Source organism: Cetorhinus maximus, chromosome 20 (assembly GCF_964194155.1).
Source record: "Cetorhinus maximus chromosome 20, sCetMax3.hap1.1, whole genome shotgun sequence".
NCBI classification, from domain to species: domain Eukaryota; kingdom Metazoa; phylum Chordata; class Chondrichthyes; order Lamniformes; family Cetorhinidae; genus Cetorhinus; species Cetorhinus maximus.
The window spans coordinates 32608596-32631341 of NC_135898.1; the positions used below are offsets into that span (position 1 = coordinate 32608596).

At 44.1% G+C, this 22746-nt stretch overlaps 1 protein-coding gene across 1 annotated transcript in view; it reads left to right on the top strand.

The window, feature by feature from the left end:
* LOC144695011 (catenin alpha-3-like) overlaps nt 1-22746 on the top strand; it is a 1693436-nt gene that overhangs the window by 795851 nt on the left and 874839 nt on the right. The window contains exon 9 of the mRNA XM_078565866.1: nt 791-943. Coding sequence (XP_078421992.1) covers nt 791-943 — 153 coding nt within the window. The remainder of the gene's footprint in view (nt 1-790; nt 944-22746) is intronic.

Genomic DNA, 22746 nt, shown 5'->3' on the forward strand with positions numbered 1-22746 from the left:
TTCAGAGATTGAAGTGACTGTTTATTACACTTGACAGGGGCCAGTCAGTATTTATCCTGTGCCTCCACCGGACAGTCTGCTCGACCAAGCATTTGGACTTGCCCATTTGGCACTGCTCCATCAAATGGCAACAATCCTGGGCTGACAAACATATTTTCTAACAGCCAAAAATGTTAAATATTGCTCAGTTCGCCCTTGGTCAGTGCATTGGGCATATGTATCTCCCAATACCTTAAGGTATGTGGTATTTTTGCCCTTTGTCTGCCATGAAATTCAATAAATGTGGTATGTTAAAACAATGAGCAAACCCTTAGTCCCTGAGAGAATCCCAAGAATGAGTTCTGGTGAGCAGCACCAAGGCAGATCTACCAGTATATAATAACGTATTCTGAGTTACATCTCCCATCATTATAAAAGAGCCTGCCCACCAACTCTCCATGATTAAAGATACAAGAAGGTTTGCTAGCACAGCATTACACGTCTTATGTCCAATTCATATCCCGACACTTTCATATCTCAAAGGCTTCAGACATCCTGAAAGCATTGTTCCTTGGTGTGATGGAATACCCTCCACTTGCCTAGATAAGTACAGCTGCAATGACACTCAGAAAACTGAGTGTCTGTCCAAGACTTGACAGGGAAATGACATTAATTGGCTAGCTCTTTCAAAGAGCTGGCACAGGATTGATGGGGTGAATGGCCTCCTTCTGCACTATAAGATTCTATGGCTTTAGTTCATGTGGATTCTAGTTTGGTGGCCTTAAGCAGTGTGTTTTTTTTTTCACTTCAGCTTCGGAAAGCGATTATTGACCACGTGTCTGATTCCTTCCTGGACACCAATGTTCCCCTCCTGGTTCTGATTGAAGCTGCAAGAAATGGAAATGAAAAGGACGTCAAAGAATATGCAGCTATATTCAGAGAGCACGCCAGTAAGCTTGTAGAGGTAAGTGTTTAGACTGTTTGCACGCATCCTTTATTTTGGCATTTGGTGGCATGAAGCCTTGGAGATATGAAAGTGTAGGGGTATGCATTGGACATAAGACATGTAATGCTATGCTAGCAAACCTCTTGTATCTTTAATCATGGAGAGTTGTCGGGCAGGCTCTTTTATAATGTTGGGAGATGTAACTCAGAATGTGTTATCTGATAGATTTGTGAATGTGTATCTCTTGTTTTGTTAAATATTCATGAAGAGCATCCACTTGTACATCTCAGGGTTAAACAGGTTCAGCTGTTGTGGCTGATACACAATTCACATCCAATCAGTATTTAAAGTGAGCAAATACAGAACTTGACTTTCTTGGGGTTTAATCTTTTTGTGGACTGAAAGGGCTGGGAGACCTTCAGATGCAGAACTTTCTCTCACGCATTTTTCCAACCCTCTGCTAGGTACCTGGATTGTGTCGCGAAACTTAACAATTGTTCATAGAAATCTAGTCACGCTTTCATCAATGAAGTGGAATGTACGCTTTAAGTTCATTAAGTTATAATATTTCTCTTTTTTAATACTTGCATTTGAGGCAGTTCAGAGAAGGTTCATTAGGTTAATTCCACTTTATGAGGAAAAGCTGAGCAGGCTAGGCCTATCTTCTTTGGAGTAGAGAAGAATGAGAGGTGATTTTATTGGCCTGGATTTTTCCAATGGCGGGTGGGCTGAGCGGGGGCACGTGGGGGCAGGAGCGGAGGCGATCACTGCCTGCGATTGGCTGCATGCTGCCATTTTACACAGGCGGGCCAATTAAGGCCCGCCCAGCGTAATACGCATTCTGTAGCGCTCAGCGCAACCTGTGCGGGTGGGGGGAGGAGGGAGAGTCGGGGCCAGCACTTTTCTCGTGCATGCGCGCGAAAGAGCGCAGCAATCTCCCTGAGGCACGGAGCTACCTCAGGGAGATTGAATGGATATGAAAATAATTAAAGAATCGGTTTAAAAATTGATTTAAACATGTCCCCCATGAGTTGGGGCATGTTTGTAAAGGTGGGAAAATGTATTTATTTATTTTATAAAAGCTTCAGGAAGCCTCATCCCGTCCATGGATAGGTTTCCTGAAAAACGCGAAGGCCGCCTGGGCTCTTCACCTGCCCAGCAACCTTAAGGTTGGATGGGCAGTGTTCTTAATTACTTTAATTAATTTCTTAATGGCTTTAATAGGCTGTTGACATTTTGGCGAGCACGCAGCCGAATGAAATATTGCAATGGCAGGTGATGATGCCGGGACGCACACCAGACATCACCGCGTGTTATTTTACACGTCGGCATGTCGGGCACACCGACCGGAAGATTCTGCCCATTGAGGTCTTGACAGGGTAGATGTTGAGAGGATGTTTCCCCTCATGGGTGGAATCTAGAACTAGACAGCACAGTTTCAAAATAAGTGATCTGCCATTTAAGAGAGAGATGAGGAGGAATTGCTTCTCTGAGGGCCATTAGTCTTTGGAATTTTCTACCCCAGCGAGCAGCAGAGGCTGGGTCACTGAATATATTCAAGGTTGACTTAGACAGACTTTGATCTACAACTGAGTCAAGGGTTATAGGCGGTAGACAGGAAAGCGAAGTGAAGGCCACAATCAGATTAGCCATGATCTTATTGAATAACAAAGCAGGCTTGAGGGGCCAAATGGCCTAATTCTGCTGTTTGTACTTAGGTTTTGTTCCAGCAGTCCCCACCACTCAGTGGGTGTGTAGATACTGAGACAATTTGCCCACTACCCTTGGTGGCCTGTTTATATGACTCTTAGTAGAATGCTACACATGCCCTTTGTTAAAGATATGCGTGGGTTACAAATAAATATTTTTGATTTGCAATTAAACGATCAACTTGTTCAAACTAAACGCATGAATCAGATATATTCAGCTCTGTTGTGATATTGTTAAACTCTCATTCCCGGGCTCATGCCACAGTCTAAAAAAAACCAATCTGTGGAAGTGCTGGTGTTTTAATTATTAGGTGTTTCCTGAAAGAAATTCAGCAAAGCTCCAAACTCTGGTTCATGCGGGAAAACAACCTGGGCTCTGCTGACAGGGAAGTTCGGAAGAGAAGAAGCTCTTAAAGAGACATGTGCATTGTTGTACATTTGTTTACATAGTTGCATATTTTCCACTACTTTTGTTGCTTTGGTTTCTGTTCTGTGTTCTCTCCTTCTGCCCAGGATTTTTCCAAATGTTTTTTGGTAGCAGCAGCAATGCTTGAAGTGGGAAAAGCTTCCCCTCCAAATAGCCAAATGAAATTGAAATATTCATAAGAGCTCAGCGAGACTTGGGAAGTGTTTTAAAAAAAATAAGAAGCAATGCAAACCTTGTACAAACCATCATTGCATAGGCAGTGGTTAGATGACTGTGTCCAGTCTTTGGCTGCCTTGTTTTAGGAAGGATGTTATGGCATGGAGAGTGTGCAGAAGCGATATCCTAAGATGACCCCTGAAGTGAGAGACTTTAGTTTATAAGACGAACTGAGACTCTTTCGAATACAACTGCAAAGGCTACACATATCGCATTCAAAATTATATGAGGTTTTCATCAAGTGAACTGGGAGGAAAAAAGTTATTTGCATTGTTAACCTTAGATTTGTGGCCTGCAAAAATGACAGGAGAAATTCAAAGATGTATTTATTTTGCTGAGGATTTTGAGGGCAGAGAATGCCCTACTAGAAAGAGAGATGCAAGCAGAATCCATAATTTCTTCCAGCCACACTTCAGCTATCACACTCGTCTTTATCTATAAGACTTTAGTTTGTCAAAAATATTGAGATGAAATTTTATAAGCTGCTGCAGCAAGTGTTAGTATAATAAAAGCAAAATACTGCAGATGCTGGAAATATGAAAGAAAAACAGAAAATGCTGGAAAAGCTCCGCAGGTCTGACAGCATCTGTGGAGAAAGAAACAGAGTTAACGTTTTGAGTCTGTATGAGCCTTCTTCAGAGCTAGGTATTGGTGTAACTTGCTTTTCTGGCTCGTCCCCTCTAACCTGCAGCCAATAACTTACAAACTTGTTCCCTCGCAACAGTCAATAACCTATAGCTGACCTCAGGCTTGTGGTTATTTAGCACAAGTAGGTTTTCTGGCCTTAACTAGACACTCTACCTGGAACCCAGCTCCACCTTGAAGTACACTTTGTGAAATATCATACAACATTCCTATTATAAAGCAGCATAACCTCCATCTCACTGTTAGCGCAGGGCCTAAACTTTAAATTGCCACAACAATTTCTGCTGCCTGCCATTTTTGTCAGGTTGGGAATCATCAAAGGCCACAACCCCACACTCAAGAAAGTGATGTTGTATTCACAATTTAAATCCCTGCTGGAAATTCAAATTTTCCTGCCTATGATATTTTTTGTGTAGGTGATTGGGTTCCTGAAGGCTGTGGGAACCCCACCAGCTAAGTGAGTTTGTGAACCTTGGGGGAACCCTGCCGTGCTGTCAAGAACCTTTTGACAGGTAATTTTAAAAGCTATTGCCAATGCCCACTGTATCTCCCATGCCCATTCCATTCCTCCTCCTAACCCCCATCACCCCCTCAACCAAGCATTCATAATGGAGCCATCTGGAAAACCAGATGTCTGGCCATCTGTTCTTACTGCTTCTGATGATACAGTTTCCAGATGGGATCATTTTAAATGCTTAGCTGAACTCCAAAAATAGCTAATGTATTTAGTTTGGAAGACAATGTTGACACAGCTTGAAGAGGAGTGCTAGCTTTGTTCAATTGACATCTTTATTACCTTGTAATAAGTTATAATTTTTTGTGGTTTTTCTATGCCTGTGTGTATATTTACTCAAGATTAAGAGGTGCGAAGTAGATGAAAGCTTCTTAGATTGATATTATGAATTGCTCTGGATTAAGCTGAGCAGCTTTTCTTCTTCAAAATGTAGTTTGAAAACCTCAGCTTATGTTGTCAGTTTCAGGATCATTTTAAAGACTTGCCAGACTTGCTAATGACTCATTGGTTCTTTACATAGTGGATACTGGGAAAGTGGGCATGCAGGACATGGAAGGGACATGGGGAAACAAAGGGGTATGGAAGGGATATGAGGGAGGTGGACAAAGCATGGAGGATACAAGGGCGCATCTAAGGGGCATGGGGGATATGAGTGGGCATGACGATTTATGGGGATATGAGGAGGCATGGAAGGGCATGAAGAACATAAGGGGGCCTGGAGGGGGTATGAGGGTGGGTAAGGGGTGAGGGCTAGGGGATGTAACAGTCACCTACAGAACTGGGCTGATGCCCCAGGGAGCCAAGGCGGGCCTCCTAACCAGTTGGCCTGCCATCTGCCTGCCTCTGTCTCTGCCTTGGGCCCACCTGGGAAGGTGGCAGATCCAAATCTTGCCTGTCCACATCTCACAGAGATGAAAATTTCTGTGTAGGTGGGAGGAGGTGATTGGTTTAAGGATTGCAAAGTCAGAAAATGGCCCGACTTATGTTTCCTGAAGCAGAGGGGAAGATCCGACCCCAGATGTTGTTTATGAACGTAACTGTGACTATGCGTATATATAATTACAGTGCCTTTCATGACCAAATAATCTGCTTAGAGATGTTGGTCCTGCTTGGCCTGGACATGGGGAATAACACTTCTGCTGTTCTTCAAAATCGTGTCATGGGATTTTTTAGTCCCACCTGAGAGGGTGTTAGTTGAATGCCTCATCCGAAGGATAGCATCTCTGACAGTGCAGCACTCCCTCAGTACTACACTAGAGGTTTCTGTGTTCAAGCTCCTGCAGTGGGATTCGAACCCACTACCTTCTGGTTCAGAGCTGAAATTGCTGCTCACTGTGCTTTGACTGACACCAATACAGAAACCTATTCAAATAGCTAACAGTGATAATTGACCAGTATAGGCTTACTTATCACCCATTCACAGTGGGTAAGAAACATGCTGAAAGTGAAAAAGCAATGAGATTATAACCTCTGAAGAAGGGTCATATGGATTTGAAACGTTAACTATGTTTCTATCTCCACAGATGCTGTTGGACCTGCTGAGTTTTTCTAGCAATTTCTGTTTTTGTTTCAGATTCCCAGCATCCGCAGTATTTTGCATTTATCTTAGGGATTATAACCCATGTTGGCTTTGGGTTAAATGTTTCCTCTTTCGTGCAAGAACACCTTGTAAAAAGATTATAATTACAGCCCATTGTCTGAACGTTGTGCTGAATAGCTGCATCTGGTTGCAGACACTTAATGGTCTAGTAAATTAACTGCAGTATATGATCAATTATTTCTCTCACACTGATACAATCCATGTTAAATAAATAAATGCTAAGGCCACGTCACGTCTCATTCAGAAAGCTAAGTTTCAATTATGTTCCTCTCCTCTCACCTTTAGTTAATAATGAAAAGGCAAGCACCCAATAGAAATTAATGTCTGTGTCTCTGGTCCCTCATGATATCCAATTCCCCTTTCAATAGAAACTTCACATACCGGCTAGCCTTGTGAAAGTTAACAGTGCCATGGCCTCATTACGGGCTACTCTTCTACTGACAGTTCATTATCTCCATGCTCACAATTAAAGAGCCGTCAACAAGTTAATTATCCTGCATAAAATCCACCTGATCTCTCGAGTCCAGCAATCCTGTGGGTCAGTTAATCATTCCCATCCCAACAAATAAAGCTCTGCGGTTTGTGTGCGATGTTTGAGTATGAGTTATTCCTAGATCCATGGTGCGTTACAAATTCATCCTTGCAGAACAATTCAGGCTTTACTTTCCCAGTAAGTCCTGTTGGTCTCCTGTTACGTTGCTCACTAGCAGTTTGGGGTCGAGAGCACAGAGATGATATCTTGTGTGATTCCATTGTGAGCTGGGAGTGGAGCACAGAATTACATTGGATTTTACAATACAGAAACAGGCCATTCAGCCTACCTGGTCTCTGCTGTTTAGATTCTGTATGAGTCTCCTCCCACATTATTTATCTAACCCTATCATCATATCCTTCTAGTTCTTCCTCCTGCATGTGTTTATCTAGCTTCCCCTTCAATGCATCTGTACAAATTGCATCAACTACTCCAAGATCCACATTCTCACCATGCTCTGGGTAAAGACTTTTTTCCTGACTTCCTCGAGTGACTTATATCTATAGCCCCTAGTTTTGGTCCACCCCATAAGTGGTAACATGTTCTGTACATCTATCCTCTTAAACCCCTTCATAATTTTAAAGGCCTCCAAGGGGTACCAAACAGATTGATTATCAGCCTGTAAATCCTTCCACTACGCCTGATGGCAGAGTGGGAGAGTATCCTGCTCTGCCAGAGTGCAGAAGGCAACAGCAAACCACTGCAGAACTTGGACAAGTATCCAATGGAAGTCCATGGTCGCTAATGCTCTCTTAGGGCATGGTGTCTGGAGGAGGAGGAATGGTTACCCCACAGCCTGCTCTTATCTAGCGAAAAGAGCCCAGCCTGTTCCATCTTTACAGTAGGAAAGGAGGGAAAATCAAACACAGTAAGTTGGGGGTGGGGGGTGGGTGTTTTGGGCCGTAGGAGTGGGTGGCGGACTAAAGACAGAAGAAGCTGGAAAAACTCAGCAGGTCTGGCACCATTTGTGGAGAGAGAAACAGAGTTAACATTTCAAGTCCAATATGTCTGTTCTTCAGAGTGTGGGGAGGGAGGCCGAGTAGAATACTGTCGGGAGAAGAAATGTAGGGGGTGAGGAAGTGAGGGGTGTGGTGGACAATACAGGTGGCATGTTATCAGCGTAGTTACTACGACCTGCTCTAGAAGAAAAGTGCTTGTCTGAAATCTGCCCACATTAATGGCCCTGAATCTACAGATATATATACACCCGCTGAAATAAATATTCAGGTGCACTATGCAGTGCTGTGCTCTTGAGTGCAGAGTCATAGTTGATAGAAGTGTGGAGCACAGTTATTTAGCGTTGTGTGACTTTCTGTCCTGGTTGTGAGAGCTCACTCTGAACACACTGTCACTGAATTTACCCTCTTGTCTTGTCACTCTATTAGCTAACTGCCAAGAATTTGAACTTGTAGCATTTGATGATGTTCAGACCCTGCTGCATATGGATTGACCTGAACTGTTCCCAATAGCCCAGTCTCTCTGGTACAGTATTTTACTGCATCAGCAAGCTCGGTGAATTAAAAAATCTCATTCTCAGTGACTCGTCTGATTCACTGTCTAATATCAGAAGTGCTATTATTACTCGATGCAAAATAATTCATAGGGAAAGTGTTCCTATGGTATTAAATTGAATTCAGCACCTTATTGCAATGCCAGATAGCACTATCAAATAAGAATATTGTTTAATGACAGGCAAAGCTGAATCTTTCAATGGATGAAGGAGCTTTTATGCTAGTGTACTAGTTAGTGTACTTTCTTAATTGTTAATATATTAAAAAAGATGGTATTTCTGTTTTGCTCTTCTTGAGGCTGAAATGCAAGATGTGAATTGGAACCCTCAGATTATTGAAATAGGCAACAGTAACTTTCATTTAAATAAAAGCAAAATACTACGGGTGCTGGAAATCTGAAATAAAAACAGAAAAACTCAGCAGGTCTGGCCGCACCTGTGAGGAGGGAAACAGAGTTAATGTTTTGAGTCCAGCATGACAGAACTGAAGAAGAGTCAGAGTTATTTACTTGCATTTGTTTAGCACCTTCAATGTCATTTATCTCAAGTGTTCCATAGGAGTATTATCAGGCAAAATTTGACACCAAGCCACATGAGGAGATATTAAGAAAGGTGATTAAAATCTTGATCCCAGTTAGGTTTTAAGGGGAATTTCAATGGAGGAGAAAGAGGTAAAGACGCAGAGAGATTTAGGGAGGGAATTCCAGAGCTTAGGGCCAAGGCAGCTGAAGGCAGAGCTGTCAATGGAGGAGTGAAGGAAATTGGAAATGCAGCAAGATTAAAGCTGAGATAAGTAATTGAATAAAGTCAGGAGTCTGTACATTTTATGGGATTCTTTTCTTCTGCTGAATTTTAAATGTAACAAATTTGCAGAATTCACCTGAGTAATAAATGAAAATTATAGTCCATTCTGTGAAGTCAAATAACCAGTTCCAAATTTCCAAGGCCTGGATTTTACCCTTGATGGGCGCGTGCGATTGGTGGGCCCGGGACCGGTCGGCAAACAGGCCCCTGACTGCGATCGGCCCACGACCGCGATTTTACGCTGGCTGGCCAATTAATGCCCGCCCAGCGTGAAACCCGTCTTCTCAATGTGGTTTGGAAGGGCCGGGTGGGGGCGGGGACCTGTTGGGCGCCAGGTGCAATGGCGACCCGGTGAGAGGTCTAAAAACGGCACAGGCCGATCCCTGAAGCTGCCTGGGGAGAATCATATATTCTGCATTCTGGAGACTGAAGCTATGGCCTCAACAGCGGTTGGAGACCCCAGGCGGGAGGGCAGATTGGGTGGGCACTCAGCCCCCCCATTCTTGGACGAATGCCTTGCGGTGCTATTGGAGGAAATGGTTGCCAGATGGGATATCCTCATTCCCAGAGATGGAAGGAAGAGGCCACCGCACCAAACGAAAAAAGCTTGGGAGGAGGTGGCAGCCGAGGTCAGCAGCCACGACGTTGTGCGGTGCACATGGGTGCAGTGTCGCAAAAGGTTCAACGACCTGCTGCACCATGAAGGGTGAGTATCGTGTTGGCATGGATCAGTGTGGTGAAGTGTTAAGGTCTGGCCATACCCCCCTGTGGAGCTCAGGGGTGTTAGAGTCTGAGTGCCAACTGTCAATGACTCCGGAGCTGGCCAAAGGGGTGAGCCCTGGCTGCTTGGACTGAGTGTCCTGCTCAAGGGCCACGACTCACATGCGCTTTGCAAGGTGTTACTCAGGTGGGGTTGGCCAGGCTGCAATGGCGCTGCAGGTAGAGAGTGGACTAATCAATGCTCCTCTGTCCTTTCAGGAGAAGGCATCCCATAACCACATTGAGAGAACACGGACAGGTGGAGGCCTCCAAACCTCCTAATATTGACCAGATTTGAACAGGATGTCTTGGAGCTGGAGAGCCATAATGCACCTCGTTCAGTCGCTGGTGGAGAGGCGGGGATGTCAGATGAAGGTAAGAGTGCAGTGCACAGAGGTGAGAGTTTCAGATGGTGCAAACATTCTTGTGTAGTCTCATCATTGATGGGAGCCTCAAAACTGGATTCCCATTGATCATTGAAAGACGATGGCACCATGATGCAGATCTCCATTGTCTCACCAGGGTGCCTGGCATGCACAGTGACAGTGTGATGACTTTAACTAATGACATGTCCTTGTTCTCCCTTAGATTCACCAGCACGCGCTCATTCACAGGACCCCGAAGAGCCGCCCCTGATGCCGGAGAACCACCTGGCTTCAGCTGCACCTGTGTCACATACGCTTCCTGAACCAGGCACCAGTGCAGATACCAGCACCTCGGTGGGCATTATATCCTCAGCTAGAATGTCGGTGCACAGCGGTGAGGGCACTTCACACTCGCTTGAGGTGCAGACGGGGGACTGCTGGAGACCAGGGCGATGCTGAGTTGAAGGCTGATGATGAGCCTCTGGAGTCGTCTATTAGGCAGCAGATGCTATGTGTCCAGCAGGATGTGTGGGAGGATCTGATGGAGATCCATGAGGGAATGCGTGCCACGGTCTCCGTTGTGGAGGAGTCCACGCGGAGCATGAGCACTGTGTTGACCCTCATGGTGGTGTGCACTGCCTTCTCCATTGGGAGAGTGGCGACTCTCATGGCCAGGCAGCTCTGGAACAGAATCAAGAGTTCCTGGGGGTTCAGCTCGGACCTGCAAGTCCTCACACAGACACTGACCTCAGGTGGTCAGTGCCAGTGTGGGAGATGGATGAGGCACCCAGTATCCCAGCTAGGTGCCCGTCCATCAATGGTGAGCAGGGAGGTCCAGAGTGAACTCACATTGGCACATGAGCTGCTTGTTGTCTCTGTGGCCTCCTCTCAGAGCGCTCTGGATGATGGCAGCAGCTCCTCCGCCCCTCTGCCAGTGACTGTGGCACCTGATGAGGCTGCGATGACTAGGGAGATGCCAGTCGTGGAACTGGACGCTCCTTCTCAGGTGGGGCCAGCACAGGCTCCACTAGCCAGAGGACGCCTGCCAAGGTCATCAAGGCCAACAGGACAGCAGAATCAGCAGGCTGTCTCCAATGCCAGTGCCAACAAGTGGGGGGGCACCAAGACACAGCTCGTAATGTAAGTTTAAGGCACCATGAATACAAGAGGGACTGGTCACGGGGGATCTTCTATTCTGTAATGTTTTGTTTATATGTTTACTGGTGTGAAAATGAACACCAGAGATGGTAATGTTCATTTGTTTTGAGTACGAAAATTACATGAATTTTGATTTGTCATAATGGCCTGAGTATGCTTCACCTTTTTTTTCTGGTGCAGGGTACGCTGGTATATAATGCCAGACATGAGTAGCTCTAAACTTCATTGCACAGGCACTGAGTGGACTTTGGGTTCATATGAAAGGATCGTTTCAGGCATCCTGGATGGAGATGGCAGCCCTGGCATGAGGTGGAAGCAGATTGTTGGCAGCCTAGCTGAAGGAGCGTTGGATCAAGGCGTCCCTGGTGCCCCTGCCTCCCTGAAGGAAACAGAGGTCTACCTCTATGCCCTCAGCATTCTCCTCACCGTGCTCCTCTTCTAACTCACTGCTGGATTCATCCTCTATGGCCTGTGCAGCTGTGTCAAGATCCTCTTCCTCCAGTGGGTCCCCCCTTGCCAGTGCCAGATTGTGGAGAGCGCAGCATGCAACCACTATCAGTGACACCCACTCTGGGGGTCCCTCTGAACAGTCCAGGCATCGGAAGCACATCTTCAGAAGACCTATGGTCCTCTCTATCACCGCTCATGTGGAGACATGACTGGTATTGTTCCGCTGCTCTGCCAGTGGCGGAGAGGCATCATAAGCCACCTTTTCAGGGGATAGCCCTTGTCACCCAGCAGCCATCCATCTACTTGGGCTAGAGCACTGAAAAGCCTTGGCATCTGGGAGTGTCTCAGGATGTAAGCATCATGGGAGCTGCCAGGGTACCTTGCACAAACTTGTAGAATCTGCATCCTGTAATCACACACTATCTGCACATTTGTCGAGTGGAATCCCTTCCTGTTGACGAAGGCACCCAGCTGACCCGCTGGCACCTTGATGGCCACGTGTGCAGTCGATGGTGCCCTGGATGTGGGGGATCCCAGCAGTCTCTGCAAAGCCTCTGGCTCGCTCAGTCTGGCTGGCCTTGTCCATACGGAAATGAATAAATGTCATTACCCACCTGTCACCAGCTTGATGTAACTGTGGACAGCTGATTGGGAGACTCCACGCAGATACCCCACTAACCCTTGGAAAGAGCCAGAGGCATGGAGCCACTGGCATGTGGTGTCCACCCACACAGTTGGAGGTGATCTCAGGCCCAATCATCTGACAAATGGAGGTCTCTGTCTCCCTTGAGAGGTGCAGCCTCCTTCAGCTTTGCACCTCAGACATACTGAGGTAGCTGCATCGCTGCCTGTAAACCCTGGCAGCAGGATAATGGCATCTCCTGCAGCCCGTTCTGCCTTGGACTTCCTGCTGGCCCTGCGCCCCTTGTGCCTGTGCCTCTCCTCTGACAGGTCGTTCCCCTGGAAACTGTATTGGGACACGTGGCCTGTTGGGCACACGCCCGCCTGCAAGGCGTAAAATTCTGCCCTAAATTTCTGTTGCAATGGTAAAAAGCCAAAAGGAAAGACTTGGAATTCATATGGCAACTTTCACAGTCTCGAGATGGTACAAAGCACTTCATAGCCTCTAATGAAGTATAGTTGAAATGTAGGGTTCTGTTGTAATGTAGGAAACTATTGACATTATATCGTAATGATCAATTTAGCAAATAGTCCATAAGATCTTCATAGCTGATTGATCAGTATACAGAGATTGGAGTCCTTAATGTCTGCTGCTCCTCCCACAATTCACAGTGCGTACTGCACGGCTCAGCACTACCGTAGGAATTTGATCAAATAGATGCTCAGCCTCTTCTCCCCGAAGCACTGCTTAGAATGTTAGTTCCAACAGTTTTGTGGTTTTTTTTATATCGTTCTGTTCATTGCTCTCAACCCAAAATTGGCATAATGAAGAGGAGTACTGTTAAGCTGTTCAAAGTGCTGGTAAACAGCACTGCTCAGCAATGCAGGCACCTGGCGACTTCTCCTCGATATCTAGTAAAGGACAGCGATTAGCCCTGCAGTGCTGCCATTATAAATTCATGCTTCCATTTTCAACATTAACAATGTTACAACATTACCATTAGGCAATTGTCTTTCAACAACAGGGAACTGCTGCAAATTGATGACTCCAGATGATTACATTAATGTAGTATGAGACAGACAGTGGGATTAGAAAACAGATTATCATAGTTTGCAGCGACTGATCAGTCCCAAGTAAGTACTATGTACTGTCTGTGAACCGTGTGACACTGATACAGACCAACTTTATTACTTGTTGGCTGTGGAGTGCTGGGAAAGGCCTCATAAACTCCCAAATCCGCTTATTTATTTCCTGAGTAAAGAGGGATTATGTCAGGAATTAGTCTTTTTTCTTCTCCCAGGATGAAAATGATAGCTTCTAATTGTCAAGGATGGCAAGCTCAGACTATCCCGAGAGCCTGGGAAATATTGGAAAGTTAGACTGGTAAACTCAGTTAGCAAGCATCTTGGGAACGACGAGAACTCTATCCCCAGGCTCCAGGCAAAGGCATGTCATGGTGGAAACATCTTTGGGGATTTCAAAGTTAACATGCTTAATTTTAGCGAAGGGTAACTATTTCCTTTTGAGGTATTTATATGTCTTTAATATACATGGGCCAGGATTTTCCAGTTGTCGGGCAGGCTCGGCGGACGGGCCAAGGAGTGGTCGGGGAGCCAACTGCCACCCGCGATTAGGCCCCGACCTGCAATTAACAGCCAGCCAGCGTGAATCACGTGCTGCAGCGCTCAGCACTGGTGGGGTGGGGGAGAGCAAGCGTGGAAGTTCGCGCATGCGCACAGGTGCGGGCAGTAAAAGCTCCCTGAGGCACAGAGCTGCCTTAGGGAGCTCTTAAAATAAAAAAAAAGATATTAAAAATAATGAAAACATGTCCGTGTTAATGTCCGCAGGGCCATGTTAAATATGAGTGTTATATTTTTTGTAATCACTAGTCGAAACCTCATCCCGCCCGTGGATGAGGTTTCACCAAAAATGCAAAGGCCGCCTGGCCTTTTCGCCCAGCTGCCAACCGAACGGTTGGACGGGGCAGCAAAAGATTCTAGTCAATTAATGAAGGGTCTTAATAGGCTGCTTAATTGTTGGCGCGCGCAGCCAACCTACGCGCGTGCTCGCCGACCAAAATACCACACGAGTGTGCGATGACGTTGGGACGCTCACCCAAAACTATCGCGCGTCATTTTACACTCATTCTCGTCGGGCACATGCCCGCCCGACGAGAGAAAAATTCTGCCCTGGTCAGAGGCTTGAAAAGAAAACCAGCCACTTAAAACAATTTTGAATCACTAAATAACACAGCTGTGTGTTAGCCACTCCATTGCTGATTAGCAGGATTAATACCTGCCCTCTGAATGGAGCTGCTTTTAATTGATTCAATTTTTTTCAGTTGGGTATTTGAGCAAATTGCCATGGTTAATTAACAGATAATGGCTATCTGGGCCAACCACAACCTCTTTGCCCTCCAGATGGGCTGTAGTTTACAGTGGTACAATGCTACAAACGCCAACAAGAACGAGTTTTTGAAAGATGTTGATGTTTGTCTGGTTAGCAATTTGTTTAAGATTAATTTCAGCTCCTTAATTGTGCGATATGATTTCCTGTAACTCTTTCGAGTTATCAACAGATCGCATGTAACTCTTTCGAGTACATTCACAGTTCTTGGTTTCCGGGAGTGGGACATGAACCCACAACCTTCTGACTCAAAGGCGAGGGTGCTATGAACTGAGCCACAGCTGACACCTCATGATTTCCTGTACCCCCCCCCTCAACACTACTTGTAATGTGAACAGTAAAACGCTGGACTTCAGTTTTATTGGGCTGAATTTTAACTGAGGAAAACAAGTAGGTTTGAGTTGGATGGTTGGGTTAAAGTCTCAGAAACCTGCTTCCCAACCCAAACCTCCCCCCAACACCCCCAGATCCAGCCTTAACCGAATCTGGGAGGTGAGCAGCTGCCATCTCAGCAACTGAGAGCTGTAGCATTGGAGGTGTTACATAGAATTACAAAGAATTTTCAGAACTGAAATAGGCCATTCAGCCCAGCTGGTCTATGCCGGTTTTATGTTCCAAACAAGCCTCCTTTTACTTTACAACATCTTTCTCCCTCAATCACTTCTCGATCTTTCCATTAAAAGCATCAATGTCATTAACCTCAACTACTCCATGAGTTCCTCATTCTAACCAATATCTGAATAAAAAAGTTTCTCCTGAACCCTTGAAAGATGTGTTAGTAATTGTACTATATTTATAATCCTTAGTTTTGTAAGTCATATTTGTTTGGTGAAATCCGCCATCAGCTGACAATGCTGCAGTTATGGGCAGGCTATAAAAGAACCTCCTGGGACGAACAGGGAGGCTCTTCATCCATCCAACTCAAACCTACTTGTTTTCCTCAGTTCAAATTCAGCCCAATAAAACTGAAGTCCATTACCATGAACGTTAGGCTTATTGAGAGCACAAAGGTAATACTGGTATTTTAGATATTTAAATTTCACTTTGTAAATCTTCCCCATTACAATGGTTTCATTTCATCCATGTGTGCATCATTGTTATTTGTTAAGACAAATTTAGTCAGATAGCTAAATGTACTGGCGCACCTCGTGGTTGGCCCAGATTGATGGTTACGGGGGAGTTAGGGACATTTCTTTATTGTGGAAGAAACAATGTTGTGTTTTTGGATTCACTCTTTATTGAATGTTCACATTAGTGTCCAGTGTTGTACTGGTCACTCTGTGGGATGTGGCTGAACTTGCAGTCTCAGCTGGATCTCCCTTCTATGGATTGTAAAGGACATTGTCCAATATCACTCTCAGTGGGGGTAGTTGAAATGTTGTAGGTGAACTTAAAGCCCTGTAAGGACTCTGCCAGCCAACACCCTGAGATGGATCCTCATGTGGACAGTACTGACACTGCCCTTTAGGTCCCTCATTTTCTTACCTTGACTGACTGGCCCCACCACCACCCCACCCCCTCAACCACACCCAGGTTGCCAGGCCCTTCCCACTTCATTCCTCTATGACCCCAACCTTATCTTCTGCCCTCCCTTAGATCCCTCCTCCACTCCTCCATGCACCCAAACCCCAACCTTTCAACCCCTGACTCACCCTTGTCGGTCCCGAGCCTCCATGCAATATGCGATTCTCCTGCACCCCTCCCATGTACTGCAGAGGTCAACAAGGAAACCCACTGACTTCAGGCATAACTGCACAAAGTCAACTGGTGCACACCCACGCCACCTTTAAACTGGGTGCCACAAGATTCTCATGCATCACTGACTTAATCTAGAAGGTAGGATGCAATTAAAAGAAGTTTCAATATAGTGAGTATTTATGGAATGCAAATGTATTACACGTAGGAAACAACTACAGGCCAGCATGAGGCCTGACCTGTCACAGACATGCTACTGACTTAATCTCTGCATCTCACCCACCTTCGAGAAATTGAAATTTCAGCTCCCACCTAATCCATTCACCTTCACTTGACGCTGTTACAGGCTCCATAAAACCCCCCTAAAGTGTATGAGCTGCATGAGGCCAAGTGGACAACAAGCTTTTCATTTCCCTCATGACAAACACATCACCTGAGATCACTGGAATGCTGGGCTGAATGGGATAATTTTGGCTTTAATTCAGGATGTAAAATGGGATCAGCCATCTGTTATAAACCACTCCCCATGTTTAATAGACATCAATAGAAATGGGATGTCTCCCCTTTTATGCCATTGCCCAAAGTTAAAATGACTCCCATTGCATGTCAAACAAGAAGGTGCCAAATGGAAATAATTAGACCTGGACAAAGTGAAACTTCACTTGAGAATTGGATTAATGACTAGTCCACAGATACCTGGAATCGACAAACATTGAATTGTTACCCCCTAGAAAATCAATTATGATTGCTGGCTTCTTGCTAATTACCAAATTGCTGATTTGCTGTTATGATTGATTGAATAAAAAGTGAAACAATTCTGTTTAAGGTGTAGGCTGGTATAGTCTTCTTTCCTTTCATCACAGTATCACATATAGTTAGAAACAAGCGTTTCTCACCTCATTTTGATAGAATTGAGGTTGTGTCTGTGTTACTGTCAGACTGACACCCAAGGGAGGAACTAAGTTATTCAATTCAAATACAAATCTTGCATATTCTCTCTCTGGATGTATTTTGCCTTTGTAGGGTTTTCCAATTGAACAGTTATTTAAATTAACTGACTCTCAATGACTTTTAAGCAGGTATTGATCAGCCTGTGTTTTTCAGATCAGTAAATCTGTCGGCAGCTTTCAAGGAGAGATTGCCAGGCAAGAGAGCTTCTGTAGGTGTGAATCAGAGAAGGGTTACAAAAAGATATTACTTATTCTCTTTGCTTAGCCTAGCAACAATAAACTATTTGTTATTTTCTATTACTTGAGGACCTAGCTAAACTTAACTACTATAATATTATAGATTGTGTTGCTGTGATGCCCTGTCTCTTTTAATATATTTTTATTTGTTCTTGGGATGTGGGTATTGCTGCTGAGGTCAGTATTTATTGCCCATCCTTATTTGCCCTTGAAAAGATGGTAGTGAGCTGCCTTCTTGAACCGCTGCAGTCCATGTGGTGTAGGTACACCCATAGTGTTAGGAAGGGATTTCCAGAATTTGGACCCAGTGACAGTGAAGGAATGGTGATATATTTCCAAGTCAGGATGGTGTGTGACGAGGAGGGGACTTTGCAGATAATGGTGTTCCCAATGACCTGCTGTCCTTGTTCTTCTAGGTGGTAGAGGTTTGGAAGGTGCTGTCGAAGGAGCCTTCATGGGTTGCTGCTGTGCATTCTGTAGATGGTACACACTGCTGCTACTGTGCATCGGTGGTGGAGGGATCCTGAAGGTATTGGTGGAAGAGGTTCTGTCCTTGCACTTGTCCAACGGTTAGGAGGTTCTTTGCAGCCTATGTGGACAAGAACAATGACAGTAGCAAACTGATGACAGCACCATGGCACAGGGGCAATTCAAGATGGAGAGAGCGAAAAGGAATGCAGCAGTAGTAGGGGACCTTATAATTAGGGGGATATATATTGTTCTATGTAGCCAAGATCATGAGTCCCAAAGGGTTAACAACATCTCAGGCCTGGAGAGGAATTTGGAGTGGGAGGGGAAGGATTCAGTTGTCCTACTGCATGTGGGTACCAATGACATAGGTAAGACTGAAAAAAAATATTCTGCTGAGGGAGTGTGAGCAGCTAGGAGCTAAATTACTACCTGAGCCATGAGTAAATTGGCATAGGGTAAATAAGATCAGAGAGCTGAGGGAGTGGCTTGAAGATTGGTGTGGGAGAAATGGGTTTTAACTCATGCGGCACTTGCACCAGTGCCAGGGAAAGAGCAAGCTGTACCGTTGGAATGAACTTCACTTGTACCGGACTGGGACTAGGGTCCTGACAAATTGAATAACCAGGACTATAGTAATGGCTTTAAACTAAATAACTAAACAGTTGTGGGGGCTGGGGGTGGTGGTGGGGGTGGTGTGGAGAGTTCAGGTGAGGGAACATTTAGAAAGGTTAAGAGAAAGGACAAGGCAGCAGTGCAGCATACAAGGAATGGTAACCAGAATGTGACAGGAAAGGACAGAGTGCACAAATATAAAAGAGTGCACCAACAAATAGGGTCAGGGTAGGGAAAAATGGTAAAAAGGCAGAATTAAATGCTCTTAATCTGAATGCATGCAATATTCGTAACAAAATGAATAATTTGATGGCACATATGGAAATAAATGGGTATGGTATGATAGTCATGCCAGAGATGTTGCAAGGTGGTCAAGGCTGGGAACTGAATATTCTAGGGTTTTTGACATTTCAAAAGGATGGGAAGATAGGATGAGGAGGTGGGTTGGCTCTGTTATTAAGGGATGAGATCAGTACTATTGTGAGAAATGATCTTGGCTTAGCCTAGCATCTGTCATTGGAAAAATGTTAGAATCCATTATTAAGGAAGTAGTAGCAGATCATTTAGAAAAGCATAAAACAATTGGGAAGATTCAGTATGGTTTCATGAAAGGGAAATCATGTTTGATAAATTTATTAGGTTTCTTTGAGGATGTAACAGGCAGGATGGATAAAGAGGAACAAGCAGATTTATTTGAATTTCCAAAAGACATTTGATAAGATACCACATAAAAGGTGTTGGGATGATACATTAGCATTAATAGAGGATTGGCTAACTAACAGGAAACAGAGTTGGGATAAATGGATCATTTTCAGGTTGACAAACAGTAACTAGTGGGATGCTACAGGGATTAATGCTGGGATCTCAACTATTTACAGTCTATATTAATGACTTGGATGAAGGGAACAATTGTAGTGTAGCCAAATTTGCTGATGGTACTAAGATAGGTAGGAAAGCAAGTTGTGAGAAAGATGCAAAGAGTGTGCAAAAGGATATGGATAGGTTAAGTGAGCGAGCACAAATTTGGCAGATGTGGTATAATATGGGAAGATGTGAGGTTATTCTCTTTGGTAGGAAGAATGAAAAAAACAAAATATTATCTAAATGGAGAGAGACTGCAGAATGCTGCGATACAGAGGGATCCATGTGTCCTTGTACATGAATCACAAAAAGTTAGCATGCAAGTACAGCAAGTAATTGGGAAGGCAAATGGAATGTTGGCCTTTATTGGAAGGGGGATGGAGTATAAAAGTAGGGGTAAGTCTTGCTACAGCTGGACAGAGCATTGGTGAGACCATAGCTAGTCCAGTTTTGGTCTCTATTTAAGGAGGGATATATTGTGCTTGAGGCAGTTCAAAGAAGGTTCACTTGGCTGATTCTTGGGATGAAGGGGTTGTCTTATGAGGAAAGCTTGAGTAGGTTAGGCCTATATTCATTGAGTTTAGAAGAACGAGAGGTGCTATCATTGGAACCGGTAGGATTCAGAGGAGATTTTGGCAGGTTGGTGCTGAGAGGATGTTTCCTCTCATAAGGGAGTCTAGAAGAGCACGAATGCTTTGGAAAGGGTATGGAAGAAATTTACTAGAATGGTTTCAGCAATGAGGGATTACAGTTACATGGATAGACTGGAGAAGTTGGAGTTGTAGAGTGGGGAAGGCTAAGAGGAGATTTGATAGAGATTTTTAAAAGCATGAAGGATTTAGATAAAGTAAATATGAGGAGAAATATAAGAAGTTGGTGAGAAAGGTTTTTTACTCAGAGGGTTGTGAATCTTTGGAATTCTCTACCCCAGAGGGCTGTGGAAGCCCAGTCATTGAGTATGTTTAAAGCAGAGATTGACAGATTTCTAAATACCAATGACATCAAGGGATACGGGGATAGTGTGGGAAAAAGGCATTGAAGTAGATGATCAGCCATGATTGTATTGAATGGTGGAGCAGGCTTGATGGGTTGAATGGCCTACTCTTGCTCCTATGTTCCTATATTCCTAAATAAAGAGAAACTGTTTCCAAAAGCTGATGGATCGATAGCCAAAGGACACATATTTAAAGTTATTGGCAAAGGGACCAGAGATGACTTATTTAGGATTGGAATGCCGGTAGAATGATAGAAATGATGTAATGATGAAATGATGTCACTTTCAAATGAAATTGGATAAATATTTGAAGTAGAAAAGAATTTATGGATATGAGAAAAGAGCAAGGGGAGATGGTGGAGTACTAGTATTGTTGCTGGGCTGGTAATCCAGAGGTTCACACTAATATCTGGAACAGGTTCAAATCCCACCCCAGCAGCTGGTGGAATTTAGAATCATTCAACATAATCTGGAATTGAAAATCTCACCTCAGTAATGGTGACCAGGAAACCATTAGATAAAAACAAAAAACTACTGTGGATGCTGGAAATCCAAAACAAAAACAGAATTACCTGGAAAAACTCAGCAGGTCTGACAGCATCGGCGGAGAAGAAAAGAGTTGACGTTTCGAGTCCTCAGGTTCTGCTGAAGGGTCATGAGGACTCGAAACGTCAACTCTTTTGTTCTCCACCGATGCTGTCAGACCTGCTGAGTTTTTCCAGGTAATTCTGTTTTTGACCAGGAAACCATTGTTGTTTGTCATAAAAACCCATCTAGTTCACTAATATCCTTTAGGGAAGGAAATCTGCCATCCTTGCCTGGTCTGGCCTACATGTGAATCCAGACCCACAGCAATGTGGATGACTCTTAACTGTCCTCTGAAATGGCCTAGCAAGCCACTAGGTTCAAGGGCAACTATGGGTGTACAAGAAATGCTGGCTTTGGCAATGGTGTCCACATCCCATCAAATAATTTTTAAAAATAGGATTAACTGAATTGTTTTTCAAAACAGCCAGCCCATATTTGATGGGCAGAAAGACCTCCTATTTTGTACCATTCTGTGATATACAATTAACTATCTGGGAAAGTGAAAGTGCTTTTACACACTCTGAGGCACAGAATACAGGCATAGTTTGCACAACAAAAACACAAAGATATAACACATGTATCAACACCTCTGTACATTCAACAGGTTCCATGCCAGTAAGTTGATGCAAATTGTGCTTTGACTGACTATATTTCTGTGGATTGGATATCTGACAGTACACAGGGAGAATTGATTTGTCTCCAGCTGTATGACATTGTTGCCCTTTGCTACAGGAGTGACAGCGTTGAGGTGATTTTCCAGTTGAGTAATAGGATATCTGATTGAAGTTGATTGATCTTGCTGTGGTGAAATGCGGATTGGGCTCAATGTTTATCTAGCTGATCCAGACTTGTTGCTCAGTCTTCACCTCCACTTCACAACGCTCAGCTAGATAAAAGGTGTTGGCTAGTATTAAAAACTCAGCTAATGGGCCCTCTTTCTCCAGGGACTGGTGCCATTAAATTGTGTGCCTACTATAATCTGTATTTCTCTTTTCACATTCTGTGTCCCTGAAGTTAAATTTTGCTGGCTTGTTGGCTTCAGTGTATACAAATGGCATTGACCTGCTGACTGATTCTTGTGTAGTACTTTGTTTGGGAATGCAATGGTTAATTATGTCTTTCTCAACCTAATTATTGTCAGTATTGGGAATGCAATGGTTAATTATGTCTTTCTCAACCTAATCATTGTCAGTATTGGGAATGCAATGGTTAATTATGTCTTTCTCAACCTAATCATTGTCAGTATTGGGAATGCAATGGTTAATTATGTCTTTCTCAACCTAATCATTGTCAGTATTACTTCCAGTATTAGAAAGTGTGTTGTCGATTGTATCTTGCAAACGTTCTACCCGTTACACAAGAGCAGCGTTCTTCCTCTTGTCGATATCAAAACTTATCATGACACCTTCAGAACTTAACTCTGGTTGTTGATTGGTCAAATGCGGCTCCATATGGGACCCTGATGACCAATTACCAGTGGAATTGTATTCTTATTCAGGCAGATTCAGCAAGATGGGATTCACTGGATTCAATTATTGACTCATAACAGACACATACAGAGGCTACCAGCTAAGTGAAATGTGTATTGTGTCTAAGGGTTAATTACTATATTCACACCTACTAACTTATATTTAGTTCCTTTTACAGTTACATTAAGTCTTTCTTTAATATTCTTGAGTCATTTTCATCATCAAAA